Source organism: Lasioglossum baleicum, chromosome 4 (assembly GCF_051020765.1).
Source record: "Lasioglossum baleicum chromosome 4, iyLasBale1, whole genome shotgun sequence".
Classification (NCBI taxonomy): domain Eukaryota; kingdom Metazoa; phylum Arthropoda; class Insecta; order Hymenoptera; family Halictidae; genus Lasioglossum; species Lasioglossum baleicum.
In genome coordinates, this window is record NC_134932.1 from 19,800,777 (window position 1) to 19,820,608 (window position 19,832).

Below are 19,832 nucleotides of genomic sequence, written 5' to 3' on the forward strand. Positions count from 1 at the left end.
CAAAAAAATTGCAATTTTTTTACAAAAAATTTGATATAATCGCGTGAAAGTTCTTTGGAAACCATCTATATGTGATAAAAACATTTTCGATCGGACAGCTAATAACGGAGTAATCTCTACTGATCACGATTCGTGATTCACCCGGTATTTCCAGTGACTTACCCTAAGTGGTACTAAGAACTAAAGCCAAAGAACCTCGTTCCCCTTCACATCCCAGACACAGCAAAGTCCCCAGACCACAGTGAAAGCAGACACACCTATTTCCCGCATTTTTATCGTGCGTCGCGAATAAAATCGTGCGATCGTTCCGCGAAATAAAGTATTCCTCTAGCCGGGGTCGTGGGCGCATAGCGTGCAGAATTTTGACCAAGTATCCTAACCACGAACAGATACAAAGAGCACAGCATTATTTCGCAGGGAACGGCCACGTGATATACTCCTGGGAGCGCGGTACACTGTTCCGGGGCCGAACGGCCGTAGATATTGATAACGTGTATCATCCACGCCGAATGAATATTACAAAACATGCTCTCGGGCCCGGGATATATGACCGGCTTGTTCATCGGCCGATGAGCATAAAGGAACGTTAGTGTCAGCTGAAAAATCGAAGCGTCCGTATGAATTCGGGCTCACGCTGCCATAGAAATTCGTAGCATAAAGGACATATTTTTCGGGCGAGGTCGGCGCACGTTCCTGGCCAGAATTATTATCCTTGAACGTTTCCACGGCAAAGAAAAGCGTTCCCAGGGACGAGAAAGCGGGCAGGAGTGAGTCGACGATGAAGAAGCCGACTGATAAGCTTCGAGCGAAATGGATCCCACTTTATCACGGCTAAGAGGGCCCGGTCCAAGGTATTCAGGAGGTTTATCTGGGTAGTACAAGGGCTTACATCGGCGCCGCGATCCAATTTGACAGCATAAGTGACGGGATAGAGTATTTACTCGAGATCAGGCAAGGTCGTGTAAGTGCGCCGTACATGCTTCCGCCTGATATTAGCGGCCGATTGACATACCCGCCTTTAGGCGAAACGACGTCGGTAAACAGGTATCCTGGAATTCTGCCAGCACGCTGCTTATACTCCGTTGACTGGCTTCAAAGAGCCCAAGAGATACCGCTGCGGGATTATTAAATGGTGTCCAAACATTTCTAATAAACTGTTTCTCCATACCAGCCCTTGCTCGGGACACTCTTTGTGCGATTATAGTCTGCCGAGTGTTTCACTGTCGCCATCGAAATGGGATCATAGAATTCGTGGCTTCCATTGGTCCTTTCGCGAATGACTTGCGCGAGTATTGATATGCTTCCAATTTAAATTAATTAAGGTGGAGTGGGGTAAGTGCGTCAACGGGGCAAGTGCGTTAATTGGTTATTTTTATTACAATATGAACGAAATTTCTTATTTTTTAACTCTCAGAGACGGACTTGCCCCATTTTCGGGGCAAGTGCGTCCTAGTTGATACTTTGTACAATATCCTATCAAAATGATAATTTTCAAGCAAAATTAGAATCCTACATAATACTAATTCATTAGTAATAACTGTGACAAGAGTTTGATACCAAGAGCGTTAAGTTTTTACATACCAGACTGAAAATACATCAGTTTAAAGTCCAACTTTGCAAAAACTAGGGCGCACTTACCCCACTCCACCTTATTGGAAACAGAGATTTCCAATAATTGGATAAATAACCTGATACAAATAAAATTAGATAAAATACAAGCCACAAGAAACGTATAAGAGATAAAATAGTAAGGTATTCTGGAAAAGCATGAATAATTTGAAAATAAGCACTATTTAACAAATTAATTGACAGCAATCAAAGTAAATTCGGCGCGCACGTAAAGCGAAGGTGTTAGGGGTATAGAACCGAACCGGAATCCATAATGCTTTGGAAATCTGTAAACTTGCTGAATAGAAAATACAGTTTGCTCCCATCAATTTTCCATCGCCAACTTGAAATGGACTCGCGAGTCAAGATATTGAAAGTGGTTCGATTCAAGATACGAGGTTCGTGAATAATGACATACGTGTGGTTTTGGCAAGAATGAATAGACGGTGATGTTAGCACACGTCGAACAAGAAAGCAGTCATAAGGATTCTTTGATATAATCGATTCGTCATCTATTATGAAATGCCATTATCTCGCTCGAGCTCCCTTTGTTAGCCGTATTTCAAGGAATATCTTTCATGGAAGCGTAGTGCTCCGACTATGGAACTGATACTGCATTATCATTGAAAAATGTTGACTCTATAATAATATTTCTAAACTGGAACCAGATTATTTCCACTTAAATATATTCAGAATTTTCTTCTCAAAATCAGATAGTTCATTCAATTTTGCTTCCAGTATGCAACACTGCCACCAAATTTTTCCCTCGTTTGTTCCTTTCACTCCAGTCGATCTTATTATCGTGAAGAAAAAAATATGAATATGAAAAAGTGAGGTACAGCTCTTATCAGGCTGACATCAAATTAAACTCAAATGATAACGAAACCCAAAAGATAATGAAAATACTCGAAAGGAATAGAATGTGACATGTTCTGGGAGACTGATAAATTGATAACTTCGAATAACTTGGTCTTCCATTAAAATATTAGGTTGGCAACTGAATTCGCGACCTTTTGTATCGTAATTCTTTTATTGTATCATTATAACCTTATTCAGTGACCATTCCTTTGAACTGTATATCAGTAGAAAGCTCCGAATTTTGCGAATAATTTGATATAAGATACTTGTGCTTAAGAAATATACAGTCCTCGACAAAATAATAAGACACCTAGCATATTTTTAAATTTCTTGTATTTAAAGGTAGAAAATGTACACTCCGTTGTGTATCCTGTATATTACATACTATTTCCAAAGTAAGCATGTAAAACTTTAGGATTGTATCGCGTACCATAGCAAAATTAGAGAAAGATATGTAAACACGGTCTAACATTAAATCGACAAAAGTATAAGACACTAACAGAAAAATGTTTTTAAAAATACTTTCGAGATAGTATGTAGTATTCAGGATATAACGGAGTGTACACTTTCCACCTTTAAATACAAGAAATTTAAAAATATGCTAGGTGTCTTATTATTTTGTCGAGGACTGTATATAAATGACTTTGTTTGAGAAAATGTGGAGGTCGCGAACTAAATTGCCAACCTAATATATCTACTCTGGTCGATATAAATTCTAGTAAATTATTACTCTAGTGCAAAGGGTTACATCAGCGTTACAATTCGAATGCACACATTCGCTGACAATACCGGTTACAAAGCGAGAATATAATCGCATAATGGCATTTTCGACCGAGTATCGAAAGTACCAAAATAGGTGAGTAAAATTGGACTAGTACGCGAAATTCCTTCAAACGACCGTTCGACAGCCAACAGTCTCCAAATAAAATTAATTTAATCTATCGATCATCCGGCTGTTTGAAGCGAGCCTGACGTTTGATATGCAGTCGGGGAAAATGGGTTTCGCAAAATTGAGCAATTTACCAGCACCAAAGCCGCGGGGCAGTGTGCCCGCGGTATAAAAACCAGAGCGGCGGCTGCTCCGTCATTAATTCGCGGCGCGGACAGACGCAAATTGGCCGCCAATTAAATTCTTCCGGTGACGAATTGGGGAGGGGGAGAAATCAAAAATGATTGCGTCGAGTTTCGACGGATCCGTCGGCACCAATTAACGCGATTCTTTCGCGGAAGACGTGGCCCCTCACAAAGCCGGAACTTTCGAATGTTGCGAAATTAGTCGATATTGGCTCTACCTGTTGCGTCGTTTCAGTTGCCGTTTATACAACACACTGACTCGCCGTTTATACAACACACCGACGTGTGTTTGTGTACGCGACGAGCATGTCCCTGTTTAGAGCAAGCGGAAGATTAAGAGGCAAGCCGCTAAAGAGTTGCCGCGTCACCGTACCGGCAAAACTAATGGGAAAAGTTCCCTTCAACTTCCGGTTGGTCCCTCGGCTGTCCGTAAAATGTAACCAATAAAAAATAATTAATGTCCCGGAGTCTCGTTCGAGACCAGCCGGATATGATTTATGATTTACCGGGAACCCTAGAATTTCTATTTCCGGCGGGGGTCACGCAGGAAGGAAACGTGCAAATTCAATTTTCTCGCAAAGGGAGCTTCTTATGAATTTTATCTCGCACGCCCGCCATTTTCTCTGCGCGCGGAAGCCGAGAGCTTTCGACCTCGCCATCAACGGGCTGCCCGGAAAAAATTTAAAATTTAAAATTTTTTGGATTTTGACACTCCGAGGCAACGCTTCTTGGAAATGGCTCCTGAGAGCTTCGTCCGAGCGAAATTGATGAGCGGACCTTCTTCTTTTTACGTTTATGCTTTTGGCACGAAATATTTCTGATACGCATACACTTACAGATAAAATACTAGAGATGAACTGGTATATTAATTTTGGAATGTTTCTTGGTCTAAACAGACTATCAAATGGTTTTTAGAAAAATGTAGAAGTACATACACATATATACTACATAGCTTTACATAAACTGCATATTTTTATGAATGATAAAAATTGTATTAATTGCAAGTTATGGGAACTACATAGAGAATTATTGTAATGCAACAGTATTTACGAATTCTTTAAATTCATTTAAATTGGTCTGTTTTACCATTTTACATTCGATGCATTTGTTTTTGTCATAAATGCATATAATCCCCAGTCCGGTTACAGTGATAGAATTGAATTGAATGTATTTGATCAAACATTGTCTGCTGGGGCTGAACGTACTTTACGAGATCCAACAACATTCATTCACTAAATCAATACTGATAAAAATATAAAGAAAATGGAAGCAGCAATTGATAATGCACATGTTCATATAAAAGTGCGCCCCCTGAACTGCAGACCACACACATAATGTCCATAATACTCGGAACCCGCAATATCTTTCTCTAAAGTTAATGTGCAACGACTCAAAGACACTCTCATCTTTTCCCGTCGATCCGCAAGACCGCAAAGATGCACCGCATTCACGTTGTTCCGCAGAATCCCGAAGCTATTCTACCTTAATATCCTCCCTTGAACTCTGAAAAATGCTTTCAGCTCGTTTTCGTGACTCCGATGCAGGGTAAATGAATCACTCGAAGTGTAACTTGAAAAGAGTCACGCGAGAAACAAACGAACCATAGCCGGCGGGAAGGATTCGTTGGTACGTGAAGAAGGAAGAGGGAGAAACGCAAATCCCATTGACGGGAACAAGTAATTCTTGCGATTCTCTTTCGATCGAGTAACCCTTTTTCACCGAGGAAAAATACACAGGTTTCCGGCCGGTCGAAGAAGAAAAAACGAGGCAAGAATGGGAAGAAGAGGGGAAACACAGAGCTCTCCGTGAATTTCGCAAATGAATGCATCGAGTGCATACGATGCATTAAGTCTCAACCGCAACGAATGCATTGTAAGGGGTGGATGGAAGAGTGGGAGACTCTCGCTTCGAAGGGCCGAGAGTGCTCTCGTTTGGAGTTTCCTCCTTTTATCGGAAACGAACGCGGTATCCAAGGGAAATGGGTTTTAGCCGAGTGCTACTATAAATTCCATTTGTCCCGCTAGAAACGGTAATATATCACGGCTTCGGGTGCCGTCTTACGGTAACCGCACGCTTGGTTAACCATACGCGATTATGCAAAAACCCTTAAACCCCGCCAAAGATAAACTACCATAGAATTTTTGTCTTAAAGAGATCCTTGTGACCCTCTCTCCCGGATCAAATTTGTCGAGCCTCTTCGGATTACCGCTTTCTGAAGTAGAAAACTTCTTTAGGCGCACCGTGTACACAATTGCTGGGCAGTGAATTAGCCAAGCGAGCGAGGAACAGACAGGTCTGCAATCGCCATAGTCGTTCTCGCTTCGGTAGTGCGGTCTTATGCGTACATTATCGTTACTACGAGTGCTTAATATGACTTCGAGGCTACATGTATACCTGTGATTGTCAGGAAAAGCGCCGCATGTCACAATTTCGAAAAATTTGAGTTTATGCATTAACACTAGAACTACCGAGCTCTAAACGCAATTGGCATAGATTACCTTATAATAATGACAGAATTGCATTTGTTTAGATGTTGTGCAAGTTTTGTTTAAATATGTACTTCAATAGAGAAATTGACTGAAAAAATTTCTCAGAAAAACATATTTATAATTTTAATATTTCTAATAGAAGAAATCAGGAGCACGTCATTTTGACTCATCCGGTAGATCTAGTGTTAATCGAGCTTTACAGTATAGGATTTACATCTTTACCAGAAAAAAGTCATGAAAATAAATTCGAAAGGCTCAAAAAAATGATGCAATTTAACTGATCTCCCATGTCAAAGCATTATTGATCAAAACTTTAAACCGCAATATCTCGAAAGTAAAAGTATATGACATGCGGCGTTCTTCCTGACGACCACAGATATATGGTGCCCGTTTTTGAACAGTGGAAATGGCATTTATGAAGAATGTATTACAAAAATATGAAATGTAGCAAACTCATCTGTTACATGCTTTAATTTATATTGTCATAATTATATTAATTTTATTTACATTCTTTCGTGTATTTTTAAAAACCAAATGCTCCTATCATAAAGTGTGATCCTCCACCTTTAATTCGAGCCCTCAAACGTTCGAAAATTCCTATAAAAATGCATAATACAATTGGCTTTAAAATTTTGTCATAATTCTTGGTGCACGGTGTGAATCCGCGTTCTCAATCGTGCGCACGGGCCCCGCCATATGTAATCGACTGGGCGATGGACCAATCGCCGAGCCTCCCCTCCGCTTCGCTCCGGTCCCAATTTGGGGGAAATCACCGATCGTCGGGGACTCTGTTCGGGTCTCTTGCCCCTCTCCACCAATGAAAATGTTCGCAAGGGTAGCCCCCCACCGCTCCGCCGTATCTGCGACGATAAGGTTTCAGTCGCGGTGTAATTAGTATAATGAGAGTAAACATGAACACGTGCGTTTCCGTGAGTGACTATGACAACCGCGTCATTCGTTATCGGGACGCAGAAAGTGTACAAGTGTACGACGCAATATGGTGACCGTTACGTGGCGAGTACCGTTTTCTTTTTCTTCGTCCATTCGTTTCTTATTCGATCGTTTTCTTTGTTCTGCCTCGGCAGAATGAGCTTGTTCGGTTGCGGGTAAAAGGTCATTAAAATGTGTAGCGTTCGCTCGTTCGCGTCAGGTTTATAGAATTTCCCGTTGGAAAAAATGAAAAACGGGAAAGTAGTTTTACAGCGGCGTAGGCGGGAATTGAAAACAGGACATAAATTCTCGCTGTACGTGGCGAACCTATGCCGTTCCCAGCAAGAAACCAAGGATACGATATTTCACGGATCAGGAAGGCCATTCGAGTGATTTACGCCATCTTAAGCGCGCCACCGCGAATTCGGGAGTATAGTTCCTGGGCTTTGTAAAGGACGTCGACGCGGATCCTGTTCTTATTTTTTGTCTCGCCGCCGCGCCGGTCGCGCAGAAACCGAGGAAAAATGGAAGCTGTGGATTCCGTTCGGGAGATTCGTAACGTTCGGTGGTGGATTAACTCGCGTTCGTTGGGCTACACGGTTTTGTTCGATAAATGCGAGGAAGGCGCAGCCAACGCAGCGGCGAACAATCCGCGATCGGATAAAATTCTGCTCGAATAATCACGCGTCAAATAAATCATACTCGCAATAATCACACGGCATAAATCACGTACACCGCAGATTCCCGCGGCGAGCATAACACTCCGCCTTACGAGATATCAATTCTTCCCGGCCATTTCGCGCAAATCCAAGCCGATCGAATTACCAATGGATATGCTATCCATTCATGTTGCCGATGACGTACACACGGACAGGGCCTATTCACGCGCACACGGCCGCAGTACAGCCGTAGGAATCCCAATTTGTCGCTTGGGTGATCGATAAACCAAATACCGAGAAGCCAGTGTACAAATTCCATTCGTTGCGACCTTGTTCACTCATACTTAACCTTTACGTCGTCCGCGAGGAGGCTGCGCGGGCGTGGCGAAAGAAGCAGCAGAAGGGGTGGGGGACAGGTCACGAAAAAGGTAAAACGGGTTAAAGGGTTTTGACTGAGATAACAGGTGGTGAAGGGATTGAATGGGGTAGAAAGAGATAAAAGAAGGTTAGGTGGTGAAAGAGGATCAAAAGAGCGATGGGGGTAAAAGGAGGTAAAGGGATGTAAAGGGGGTAAAAACAGGTGACAAGTATAAATGTAGTAGACGGGGTTAAAGGGGGTAAGTAAAGTTAAACTGATAAAATGAGATAAAGGAGATAAAAGGGGGTTAAAAAAGGTAGAGGGGGCAAAGGGACTGGAAGGGGTAAAGGCGGAACGGGGTTGGCAGCCCTTAAGGAGCACAGACACTTTAATCTTATCCGCGTTCGTTCTGGCTCCATCAGACAGCCGAGCAGTCGATTCCGGCGAGTAGATCGAGGTAGCGAGGTAAGAGGAAATAAAGGAGCCCTTATCGATTCCCGGTGGTCCCGCGGGAAATCGGCAGCGTTGGCAGTGGCGGAACGTCGGGCGCAGCAATCCTGCACCGTGCAATTCTGCTCCTGTTTCTACACCAGGCTGTAACTTTTACGCGACCACGCGACAGCAACTCGCGGATATTTTGCCGAATGACGTCGGTGTCATGGTGTTGCAGATCTACAGACTGGATGGACAGAAGCCATATCGGTGGCTGGCATAATGTAAAAATAGCGAGACTCTCCTCGCCATCGCGCGCGTGGACGCGCTCTAATTGGTCCGTGTTTTTCGTTAATCACTCCTTAACAAAGCCGAGGCGAATATTTTTGCTAATCAAAGGAATTTTCAGGAAACCCGAACATTTTTGGGACACCCTGTATACACGCGGAAAATTTCTTCAGCAGGAATGAATCACGAGTTAACTCGTCATCCTCGGATAAAAGGTTGAAAAGTGATTGCAAAGTGTGAATATTAGTCTCGGCCACTATTTGTTAGTTCTGGCTTTTCGCGGGCTATCTAGCACGTTCTATCTCGATCGGCGGTATTCGGAAGTGGCGGAGCCGGGTTCGCCGACTCGAAGGGCACAATTTTCCATTATACCGAGTGCCCGGCCCTCTTATCATTGCCGCGCATATTCCAGCACCGGCGGACAGCTGCCTTCTGTGCGGAGTAATGGAAAACAAACAAGGAAAATATCGCGCGTGTACGAGCCGGGCTTCTCTCGGCCATTACTCGCCGACATTGTTCCGGGCATCCGCTTATATGCACGCACGCGAGCGGGCGAACATCCACCGCCGGCACTTTTCCCCGCGATCGAATGGTTTAAACCGGCGGTTTTATGCGCGATGCCGCGAGGCCGTATCGTAAATTTCGGCAAACGGACTAGCCGAGGATGAGAACGTGCTCCAGTGCATCGTTCTTCCCAGATAGCCGGATTTTTATTATCCATCTTGCTTTTTTTGCACACCCTCGGGATCGCAGACAAATGTCGACGCGATCGACGCTCGTAATATCCGGCCGGCGTTCACGGTAGACGTGTGTGATTTGTCACGCTGGATGCTGGCTTGCATAGAGAGTTTGTAGGAGGGCGCAAGCTATAGAACTTTAACTAATGGTGCTGCCAAAATGATCGGAGCTTTTCTTTCATTTTCGTTGAGAAGATATTAACGGGCATTTTTTCGGTACGTAGAAAGTAAACCAATTTCGTTGCTTTTTGTCAGAATTTACTGTAAACATCAACTTTAAATTTTTAAAGGTTTTTTTTTATAAGAAATAATTTGTTAGAAAGTCCAGGAGCGAACAGGAAGCTCAACAGAGTAAAAATCCCAGTAGGATGTGTGCTGGGAACGTAAGACGATTTTCTTTTTGCATGGAGCTTCGCTTTTGGAAACTTGTTTACCACTCGTGACAATTTCTGTGCCTTCCACAGACGAGAATTCACTGGAAACCGGTTTATTCGAGGTCTTTCGTGGCTCAAGCAAAATTTTCTGTGCCCTGATTTTCGCTGCAGCTCGGAATGTAGTTGGAGCTATGAATTTCGTGGGCTCCTTTTGAACCTTTGAATTTATAACCTCTATCTTTTCATATGCACGAGAAAATCAAATTTCAAAAAGTGTGTGTGTTAAGCTGATATTTGACTGTAAACTTGTGTTTATCAAATTTTTTAAGGCGGATAGAAGAAGTTTGTGTAGAATTTTTTACATCATCAAAATAAGTTTTTCGCTAGCAAGAGATGCTAGCAAAGAATGGCAGGCCAACGCAGTTTTCCAAAGCAATGTAAATTTGTAAAACAGTAAAAAGTACGATATAAACTTTAACACAATGGCTGGCACCCTCATTTCGTTTTGAAATTTTTCTGTCCGAGTTATCTCTTTCACATTACTGTACGCAAAGAGCTATAAAGCTTTGTCATTTAAAGTATATTTCTATCTATAATGGTCTCCCAGATAGCCTCGTGGATGGCACTTCGCGATGGCTATTTCAGCGCTTAAACGTGGACTCCAGAGCCATAGAAAACGCGTTTCTTTTATTTTTGACTGTTAAGAATTATGTACGTCCAGTCATGAGCCATTCATAATATTTTACAGACTTCTGTTAGGCAGGTTAGGCTGATGTTATCAGGCAGTGCTAACAAGGGACATTACCCAAGCGTAACACATCGATTAACAAAACTATAACCTGTATAAATTTCATTAAAATTTGCGTGTTGCACTTGGGTAATGTCCCTCGTAAGGTTGTCAATGATAGAAACGAGTAAAATTGAAAGATACATACTTTTAAAAATTCTGAAGTAATTGCTGGCAGATCACGATTATTTATAACCGACTTCGAAAAAGGAGGAGATTACTCAATTCGATTTGTATGTGCCTTTTTTTCGCTTTTTTTCTATGTATGTTCATCGATTACGCCGAGATAGATGGACCAACCGGAACGAAACCTTCTGCATTTTGTAGGTTATGTCTCCCGATTGGTCCCTTGAAAACAAATTTTGCATTTTTCATTCTTAGCGGTTTTTATTGCAAATAACCAATGAGACCGAAAAACCATCCTACGGTGTTCTACAAATTCTGCTCATTCCGCTAAAAAGTGAGAAATAGAAAAATTTTATAAAAGAAAATTAAACCGACTTCGAAAAAACGCACTAAAAAAAAGCACTAAAAAGTATGAAATAATTTCCATTTAATTTATATAATTATATAATTAAATACAATACAATCTCTTCGGAGGCGGCGCAAAATTGAAAATTTTGCAAATGACATATGTTGCTGATTATGATTTCATTAGAATATGGTGGACTTGGAAATCAGTAGGTGGGAAGAGAAGATACATTAATATGTGAAAGCATGTAGAAGAATTTAAGGATTTTCGTAATTTCTCCAGTATGAAAATTTTTAATTTTGCGCCGCCTCCGGAAAGATTGTATTGTATTTAAGTTCGTGTGTATATTCACATACATTAAATGGAAATTATTTCATACTTTTTAGTGCGTTTTTTCGAAGTCGGTTTATTGAAACAATTTATCTCGATAATGCCTGGTCTAAGGGACGTTTTGAAGCATCGTCGGTTGTACACGTCGTCCTAACGATCTGTTTAATGTCTCGCATGCGAGGGACACACAGGAACGGAGGGTGGTTACCTCGGTTAAAGTGCTTCGGGAGAAATTCGTGTCTGTAAAATCGATGGTCGTTCATTTTGGCGCGCAGCGATCTGCGATGCGGTCGGAAATTTCGATAGTTCGTAGGGACTTCGGGATCACGATCGCATCGGGCAAAGGCAACTATTGTTGCGCGGCAGTAATGAACAAAGCGTCCGGCGTTCCATCGAAAGTTGTTAACTTCTGTCGCGGGCCCATCGTTTCCGAACAGTTTGCAACGCACTAAATGAACACGATTATGTCGCCGGGGCAACACGTTACCGTCTCCCGATCGATACCGCTTTTTCGGGAAACGATGCGACAGCCTTTTATGGCCCCCGTAAAAGACAAAGTGCCGCACAGTGCCGTCCGTCCCTCGAAAAATTCGCCGCGGTTCATAATTTCACGCGATTTTCATGAAAACAATTAAAATATCTTATAGATTCGAATATGAGTGCGAGTTCTACTAGACTGAATCGTAAATTACAAATGTTTTGTGTTATAACAAGTTTGGCAGGTTTGTACTACACGGACAGTCACTGGTCAAAAGAAAGGTGTTATATTATCGTCGAACCTAATTCAATGCGATCACGAATTACTGATAACGTTGATGACGCAAACCACGCTTGGTAATTACGCTCGGGTCGCCAATTATGCGAAAAGTGCTTTAACGCTACAGAAATCCGGCTGCGCGGACCTAATTTCGAGCTTAATTCCGTTTCGGCCGCTCCGATTGTCAATTACGATGAGTTATAATAAATCGCGCGCGCGGGCTTGCAATCGCGAGTAGCCTTTCAACATTGTTTTAATCGTGAAGATGCGCAAGATGCGATGAAATTGATGAAAAAGCTGCTATCGAACATAAAAAACAAAAAGCCAATCAAACCAGTTCCAATAGAAAAATGAGACGAATTTGCGTTCTACAAGGAAGATGTCCAACTGGTAATTTATAAAAATTTTTCGTCTCATATTTTTACTAAATAGAGGATTATACAGGGACCATTTGACCGCATAATTGTTTATTCGTCCAAGATAAACGATTAGATTTTGCTATAGCTACGGAATGTTCCATCGGTAGTTCAAGTACTTTTTCGATCCCTCGATTCTGTTTCCTTTTAGAACAGATATTCATTTTTCCAGCGAGGTTAAACCCCGATTCGTAAAATTGAAATTCTTCGCCGTGTTACGGTAGATTTCGTTCTCGTCGCGTACAAAGTGCGTAAAGTGAAAAGTACACACGGAAAATTGGACACTTTGGAAGCACTTTGTGGTAAATTGCTTATGGCTGCTCGCGTGGCTCCAAATAGGACGTCAAAGAGACCGACGCCAGGTCGAAATCCTCTTGAACATGGAGCACGTAGAATGCGTTGGAACCACGGCCAATCCAATCAAACCTTGCATGACACGACAATATATACTTGTCCGTGTCGACCTACATTACAGTTTCCGGTACACGGGTCAAGTAAAACGGTTCACTTATGATTCGACTAAAGCCGGACATACGGGGAAAAAAGAACGCGAATGATATATCAAAATAGAAGCGAGGCACAATGGATCGCGGGGGGATTTTAATCTCAATATTGCCACCGATCGGACATGAAACTCAAAAACTACGAATTCTTCCACAGGACTGTGCAAACTGGCCAGCTTTTTCGGAACGAGCCTGAATATTACCTCTGATCGCACATGAAACTCGAGAACTGAGTATTCCCCTGCAGAACCGTGTAAACTAACTGGTTGGATTTTTGGCAGTTTGTTTTCTGGTGTAGAATCTCTTGAGAAAGATTGGCTAAATTTCACGCCTTCGTCGTTTTTACTCGATCGAACTTCGGAGCTGCTTGGCTTGAGTAAGTTGCTCGAGTGAAACTTTCCAGCAAAAACTTTGACTCGCCACAAATTCTCTGGGATTATTAATTATCATCTTTCTTTTATGGACTTACAAGTGAACCTACGAAAATATTTAGTATTAATACTGGAACTACCGAACCCATCAAAATGACGAATTTCAGAATTGTTCTGCCATAATCAGTGAAACAATGAATAAATTCATTCATTTAATAAGTTTTGACTTCAGAGAAGATTTCTGTTTTAAATAATTGTCAGCTGATTTGTATTTTGTCGGTTCAGTAACCGCTCTCTACAGGATTGATACTTTATCGAAACGTCGAGAACATAATCAGCCAAAATTAGCGCGCACGGACTTTTAGGCGTGACCCAGTCTTTTGTTTCGAAGCTGACCCAATTCGCTTGCCCAAATTCAATGAATATTCGCCAATGCTAAAACGGAAACATACTTTCATGTCGACATGAGGGATCGATGCGACGAATAACGCGCGGAATTATGGATACATCAGGGAGGCATTCGATAATAAGCAATCACTCATAGCTCATCGAGCATTCTCGTTTCTAGAGTACTAATTTGAGGCCGGCGAATTATGAATATTACACCACTGTTCGATAATTCTGTTCTGTAAGCGAAACTCTACCAACAGGTTGTGCGACTTCCAAAATTTATTATTTCAAGCCTATGTTTTTCGCCTATATCAGTAAACATTATTTTGCTCCAAAATAGTTGCTTCATTCGATCAAAGTGTATTTATATTGGAGGTGTGCGAGACGGTACGGGAATTTCCGAAAATATCCGGGAATCCCGAAAATATTTGGGTATTTCCGAAAATAGTTAGGAATCCCGAATATATTCGGGATCTCTGAGAATATTATAAAATGGTGGAAGGAAAATTCAGAAAGATATCCTATATTATCAGTTGCTGCAAAACGTTACATCGCTATACCAAGTACACAAACAATTAGCGAAAGACTGTTTTCAACAACTGAAAATTTTAAAAATGCATCCTCCAAAATTCTGGTTAATATGGAATCCTCTTGTTTCATTTCATTTAAAATAAAGTTATTACCTTCCCGGCACTTCTTGATAACATCGTAATAATCTTGGGGGACAAACAGTAAATTATTTTTCTTTAATGACATTTCTACGACGCCAAAATCCCTGTCATTCGGTAAAAACGAATGTCCTGATACTAAGAATTTATGTTCTCTCAAACAACTGACAAATGGACTTGGGTCACTTTCAAAATAAAAATTTGTACCATTCTATTAACCAGCTAATTTCCTTTTGACAAAATCTTTGTGATTTTAAATATATTAGTTTCAATTTGCTTCAGGATGAAAAGATTACGTGGAAATGTAAATATGAAAATTGCTAGCTTGATTTTTCTCGAAAATGGACATAGGCCACTTTCAAAATAAACAGCTCATATTTATTATCATCCTTTTTTTAGAAATATATTTTAACTCGTGTCACTTTTCTTATGAATGAACGAAATCTCCAGAGATGTGGTACTAAATTCACAATTTCGGCGCTCTGGGTCAAAATAGACTCGGCTCTCGTTTAGGGTTAAGATGATCAAGTCGCCTTGTTCACCTTGCATATCACACGTACTCGAAAGCCCCATAAACGCGGCACAGTGGAATAATCGTGCAACAACATCGGTAACGGAGAGGAATCGTCGGTGTGTAAACGAAGTCCGCAAAATTGCCGTGAAACTGGTTCCAGGCAGCGCATCGCGAAGTATGAAAATTTATAGGAGTGAAGAGTCTTGTGCGCGTGCATTCGCACACGGGCTAAAATGCACGGGCACAATGTCGGACATTTGAGGCGCAGTGCATGCGGGGTCGAGCAGCACGCGTAGCAGCAGTAGTGCACACGCAAATACGCGCTCCGAGAGAAATTCTTCATAATGGATGTTATGTGCCATCTGTCTGTGCAAGCAACGAAAACCGTTCTGTTCTCCGGAGAACGCTTAACATCCCTTGTACTCGCAGGTGAGAACCATCAAGACTTGTTCGCTCGTTTGTTCGTCTCGGTTGTATACGCGTCTCCTCCGAGGCAAGAATTTCACCGGCGCGGCGCGGCGCGGCGCGACGACAGCCCGGCCGTTCGTATTCATACAACGGGATCCCTCCGCCGTGAAATAAGCGAGCAGAATGCGAACGAATAAATTTTTTCAGCTTCTCCGCTTTCGACCGGTCTCTGACAACGATCTGCACCGTCCCTGGCATCGAATTAACGCGCCACCGCCATCGTTTTTATTAAATCCTACGCAGCTTTTGCAATATGCATCCTCATCTGGTCGGACAGTTGGCGAATTTAGAGAGCAGAAACTACATCTATTCTGACAATTCCTGGATTGAATAACATATTCCTACTATGTCTAGGCCAGTGAACTCGCATTCCACAGGGAGTCGATTAATCGAGCCGACAAAGAAACAATTTATTTCGCTGTCGGCACGGTTTGAGCGTCAAAGGATTCATTTCTGGCAATTAAATTCGTACGATCTATAAATACCGGATCGTCATCGCCGGTCGTATGATCGAAACCCAGTGAATCCCGAACGGAACGGAAGCGATGGAGGTTCCTGGCCGGGTTAACGGATTGAGAGGAGAGGCGAGGAGAGGAGAGAGTAGACGTGCCCGGCATCGCAACTGCATGCCGGGCGCGCGCGACGCGCGATTTGCAATCGTTGCACGGTGCATCGTTGCACCAGCCGCGTCACGTCGTCGATCGGCCACGACGACACGCCGCACGATGGGGAACCGTGGGAAGGGAGCAATTAGCAATTAAAATCAGGGGTTCGGCGATTGATCGGTCTAGCATGATACCAGCCAGTCCCACGGGCCAATCGACTCTTGGATTATAATTACGGGCGCTAATTGCGCGGCACCTGCCACCCGCCTCTCTTTCCTATCTCACGCCCTGTGCCCCCTCTCTTCTCCATCCGAGAGCTGCCACGTGATTAGTAGGGAAAGGGGTCGGGTTAAAATATTCAGGGAATTTCATTTCCGGGCCACGGTGTTCGACTCGTGTCTCCATTTCCTAATAGCAGGGGGCTGCATTCATTCGTGCCGTCTTTTTCACTTACAAGTAACACTATCCAACTGATACTCACTGATTTGAATGAAATTTAACGTACTTATTAAACACCGAAAAATATTAAATACGTGTTTTTTTTGTTTCGGCTACATACGCTTTTTAGGGGTAGAAAGCACGAAACAGAAACCAGAAAAACACGTATTTAATATTTTTCGGTGTTAAATTTCATTCAAATCAGTGAGTATCAGTTAGGTAGTGTTACTTGTTAAAGTATTTACTATTCTCATGTTGTAATTAAACATCAATTGAAATAATTGCCATTGCGTTCCACTGCCTTTTGCCATCTTCCTCATCAAAGTTGGATCGAAAGTGGCGCCTCTCTTTTGAAGCGATTCAATCGCCGAATCATTCTCGGAATTTCTTCAGGTGGGCACGTGCGTGTCTTCCAAGGCCGGCTGCATGGACCAGAAAATATGAAAATCTGAAGGTGCAATATCGGGGAAATATGCTGGGTGCCAGAGAATTTCCCAGTCCAGGTCTATCAGTGTTTCTTCAGTCTTTGCTTCAATCATTCTTTAGGTCTATCGTAAATTTTTACTTGGCTAGCGATACTCTTTTCTATATTAATCTCTCATATTTTACATAAAGCTCATGGTATACTTTGCCTTCCGCATCCCACCAAATGCGGAACACTATCTTTTCCCCACGAATATTCGCTTTGGTGTCGATATCGCAGGTCGACCGAGTTTCTCATCCACAACATCAATATCACATTCTTTAAGTCGTTGCATCCATTTCCCACACGTCCTTTCCGAAGGAGCGGCTTCGCCGTAAGTAGAATGCCATCTATTCCAAGTGGCACGAATTAATGCATCCTCCTAAAAAAAATTCACACAAATCCTCCCTCGCGTAGCTTCTCTACAAGGTCCCGCAGCGTGAGAACAAGAACGGTTTCCGATCGAATATGGACATAGGATTCTCTCTGTCAGAGCCGTTCATCCGGATGCAGCGCATTTTTCCATCATATTTCATTCCGCTGAGTTGGACAGTGTGCGAACGCACGGCCTGGCGCTGATCGAAAGTCTCAGCTTTAATCCGGAATCTCGATTGAAAAATTTCGAGAACGTCGCTCCGTTCTCCAACTTACAAGATTTAGTCGAGATCAGGGTCCTACGTGAAGTTTGAACTTTCGAGCAGTTTGGATTAATGAAACGGTTCGAAGTCTGAACAAGTTCGATCTTTACATCGCATCAGATATTTGAACTTCGTTTCAGATTTTTGCTCGGAGTTTTCAACATTCTTTCCTACCCCTTGAATTTTACCGGTTCACATAAATCATTAAAATCGTGAAAATAAACCATTACGAGTAGAAACTAATAAATAGATTGCGGATCTTATGGCTTCTAAAAATGTTTAAAAAATGCTGGAATATAAAATTCCACAGAATTCAATACGGTTTTTGCTTATCTATGTATAAAGACTACTACCATTGAAAATAAGATTTCATTTGCTCCAGCTTTCTCGAAATTTGCCTGCAAAAATTAATAATTGCATATACATCCGCAGTCTACTAAATGTCACGTCCAGTGGTTCAGCCGTTAATAATCTAAGAAAGGATATTTCGAAATTCAACCCCTAAAGGGGTGAAATAGGGTTGCAACGTTTGCATGAGGAATATTTTATTTGTGGTCGGACTTGCTTGAAACTTGGTCTTAATGCTCTTTGTTATAATTAATCAAACACCTATTTCGGCATTTTTAAAAATTCAACCCCTAAGCGGGTTGCAACGTTTGTACGAGGAATATTTTATTTGTGGTCTGATTTGCTTGAAACTTGGTCTTAATGCTCTTTGATATAAATAATAAAACACCTATTTCGGCATTTTAAAAAATTCAACCCCTAAGGTGGTGAAAAGGGGTTTTGAAATCTAAGATGGCGACATGAAATAAAATTGAAACTCTATAGGGTGAACGGGGGGTTAAACGGTTTTATGGAGAAACAATATCAATTTCCGAGGGCATTAAACGGTTTCCTGTGCGAGCGAAGCCGCGGGCAAAAGCTAGTAATTGATAAAATCAATCATTATATCAAATATTATAAATAATAATTAACATCGAACAATCGTATACACCTATTATACCACATTGCGTGCGATAGGATTAAGAAAACTCATTTTGAATTTAAATCTTCATTGAATAAATTCAGAATACAGCGAAATCTATTTCATTAAATATTTAATTGAGACGATTTGAAATATAAATTGAGCGAATATTCGTTGAAACCTATTCATCACTGAAGAATGTGGAGATTCTTCAGAGTGTTTTCGTATAAAACAGCTTCGAAGCGAAAACTACGTATCGGTAAATACTAACAATTTATAATAAGATCATAATAACTCTATGTATCCCCGAGATTTGATACTTAGAATATACTCTTGTTCATTTTTACTTAAATCAAAACTTCAAATGATTTTTAAAGAATTACCCAACTTCGATTTCAACTATCCAAATCCTCAATTACCCGAACCGAAGCCGGTGGATGCAGGTAGGTTCGAAACTGCGTTGTATCTCAATTCTAATCTTTAAATTAAATTATTCATCTTTCAAACGTCCAGCTTAGGACGTAACATAATAAACAAAGACCGTTACAAAATTTCGGCTAAATTGAAAGTGACTCGCATTTTGTGAACATTTACCCGATTTTGTCGGCCGTTTTCGTTGCTTCGCAGAAAATGAGAAGAATGGAATTCTAATGAAAGTTCGGCCGCGATAGACCAACGTGAAAACGAGATTCTGGGACAGGTGGATCGGCGGGACCATGAACGCGTAACGAGTACACGCGACCTTTTACTCGTTCCCCAAACCGAGTTGCGACCGACCAATACCGGCGCAGAGATGATGAAGCCGAAGCTGAGGCCGAAGCCGGCATGAAATATCGGGCAACAGAAATATATTTGTAACCGAACTCACGTCGTTTTGAGCGAAGGTTGGCGTAATTGGCCCGTCGCTGGCTTCCCATTTGTCGGCGATGCGGATCGTCTCCGCCGTTTTCTGCTGCACCGATTTCGACTCGTCGAGCAACGTCAGCTCGTAAAACTCCTGGATATCTGCAACAGCCCGGAAAACGGGGAAGTCATTAATATGGGTCGATCGGTTGCCCCTTGACGCCGGATGAAATATTATCGTGTCTCAAGTACCCGTACTTCATACCACGTAATGAATTTCCCGATTGATTCGATGCATTTATTTGGTTGTTGCACGTGAAATGTCTGCTTCTAGCATGCAAGCATAATTTGTGTGAACGCTCATTTTTAAACCTCCAGGAATGACATTTGTGCAT

General features: G+C 41.9%; 1 protein-coding gene across 20 annotated transcripts in view; it reads right to left on the reverse strand.

Moving 5' to 3' along the window:
* Positions 1 to 19,832, reverse strand: part of LOC143208036 (disks large 1 tumor suppressor protein-like) — a 397,450-nt gene that overhangs the window by 343,321 nt on the left and 34,297 nt on the right. For all 20 annotated transcript variants that reach the window (XM_076422075.1, XM_076422079.1, XM_076422072.1 and 17 more), the window contains exon 2: positions 19,463 to 19,599. In XM_076422075.1, the coding sequence (XP_076278190.1) occupies positions 19,463 to 19,599 (137 nt within the window). The remainder of the gene's footprint in view (positions 1 to 19,462; positions 19,600 to 19,832) is intronic.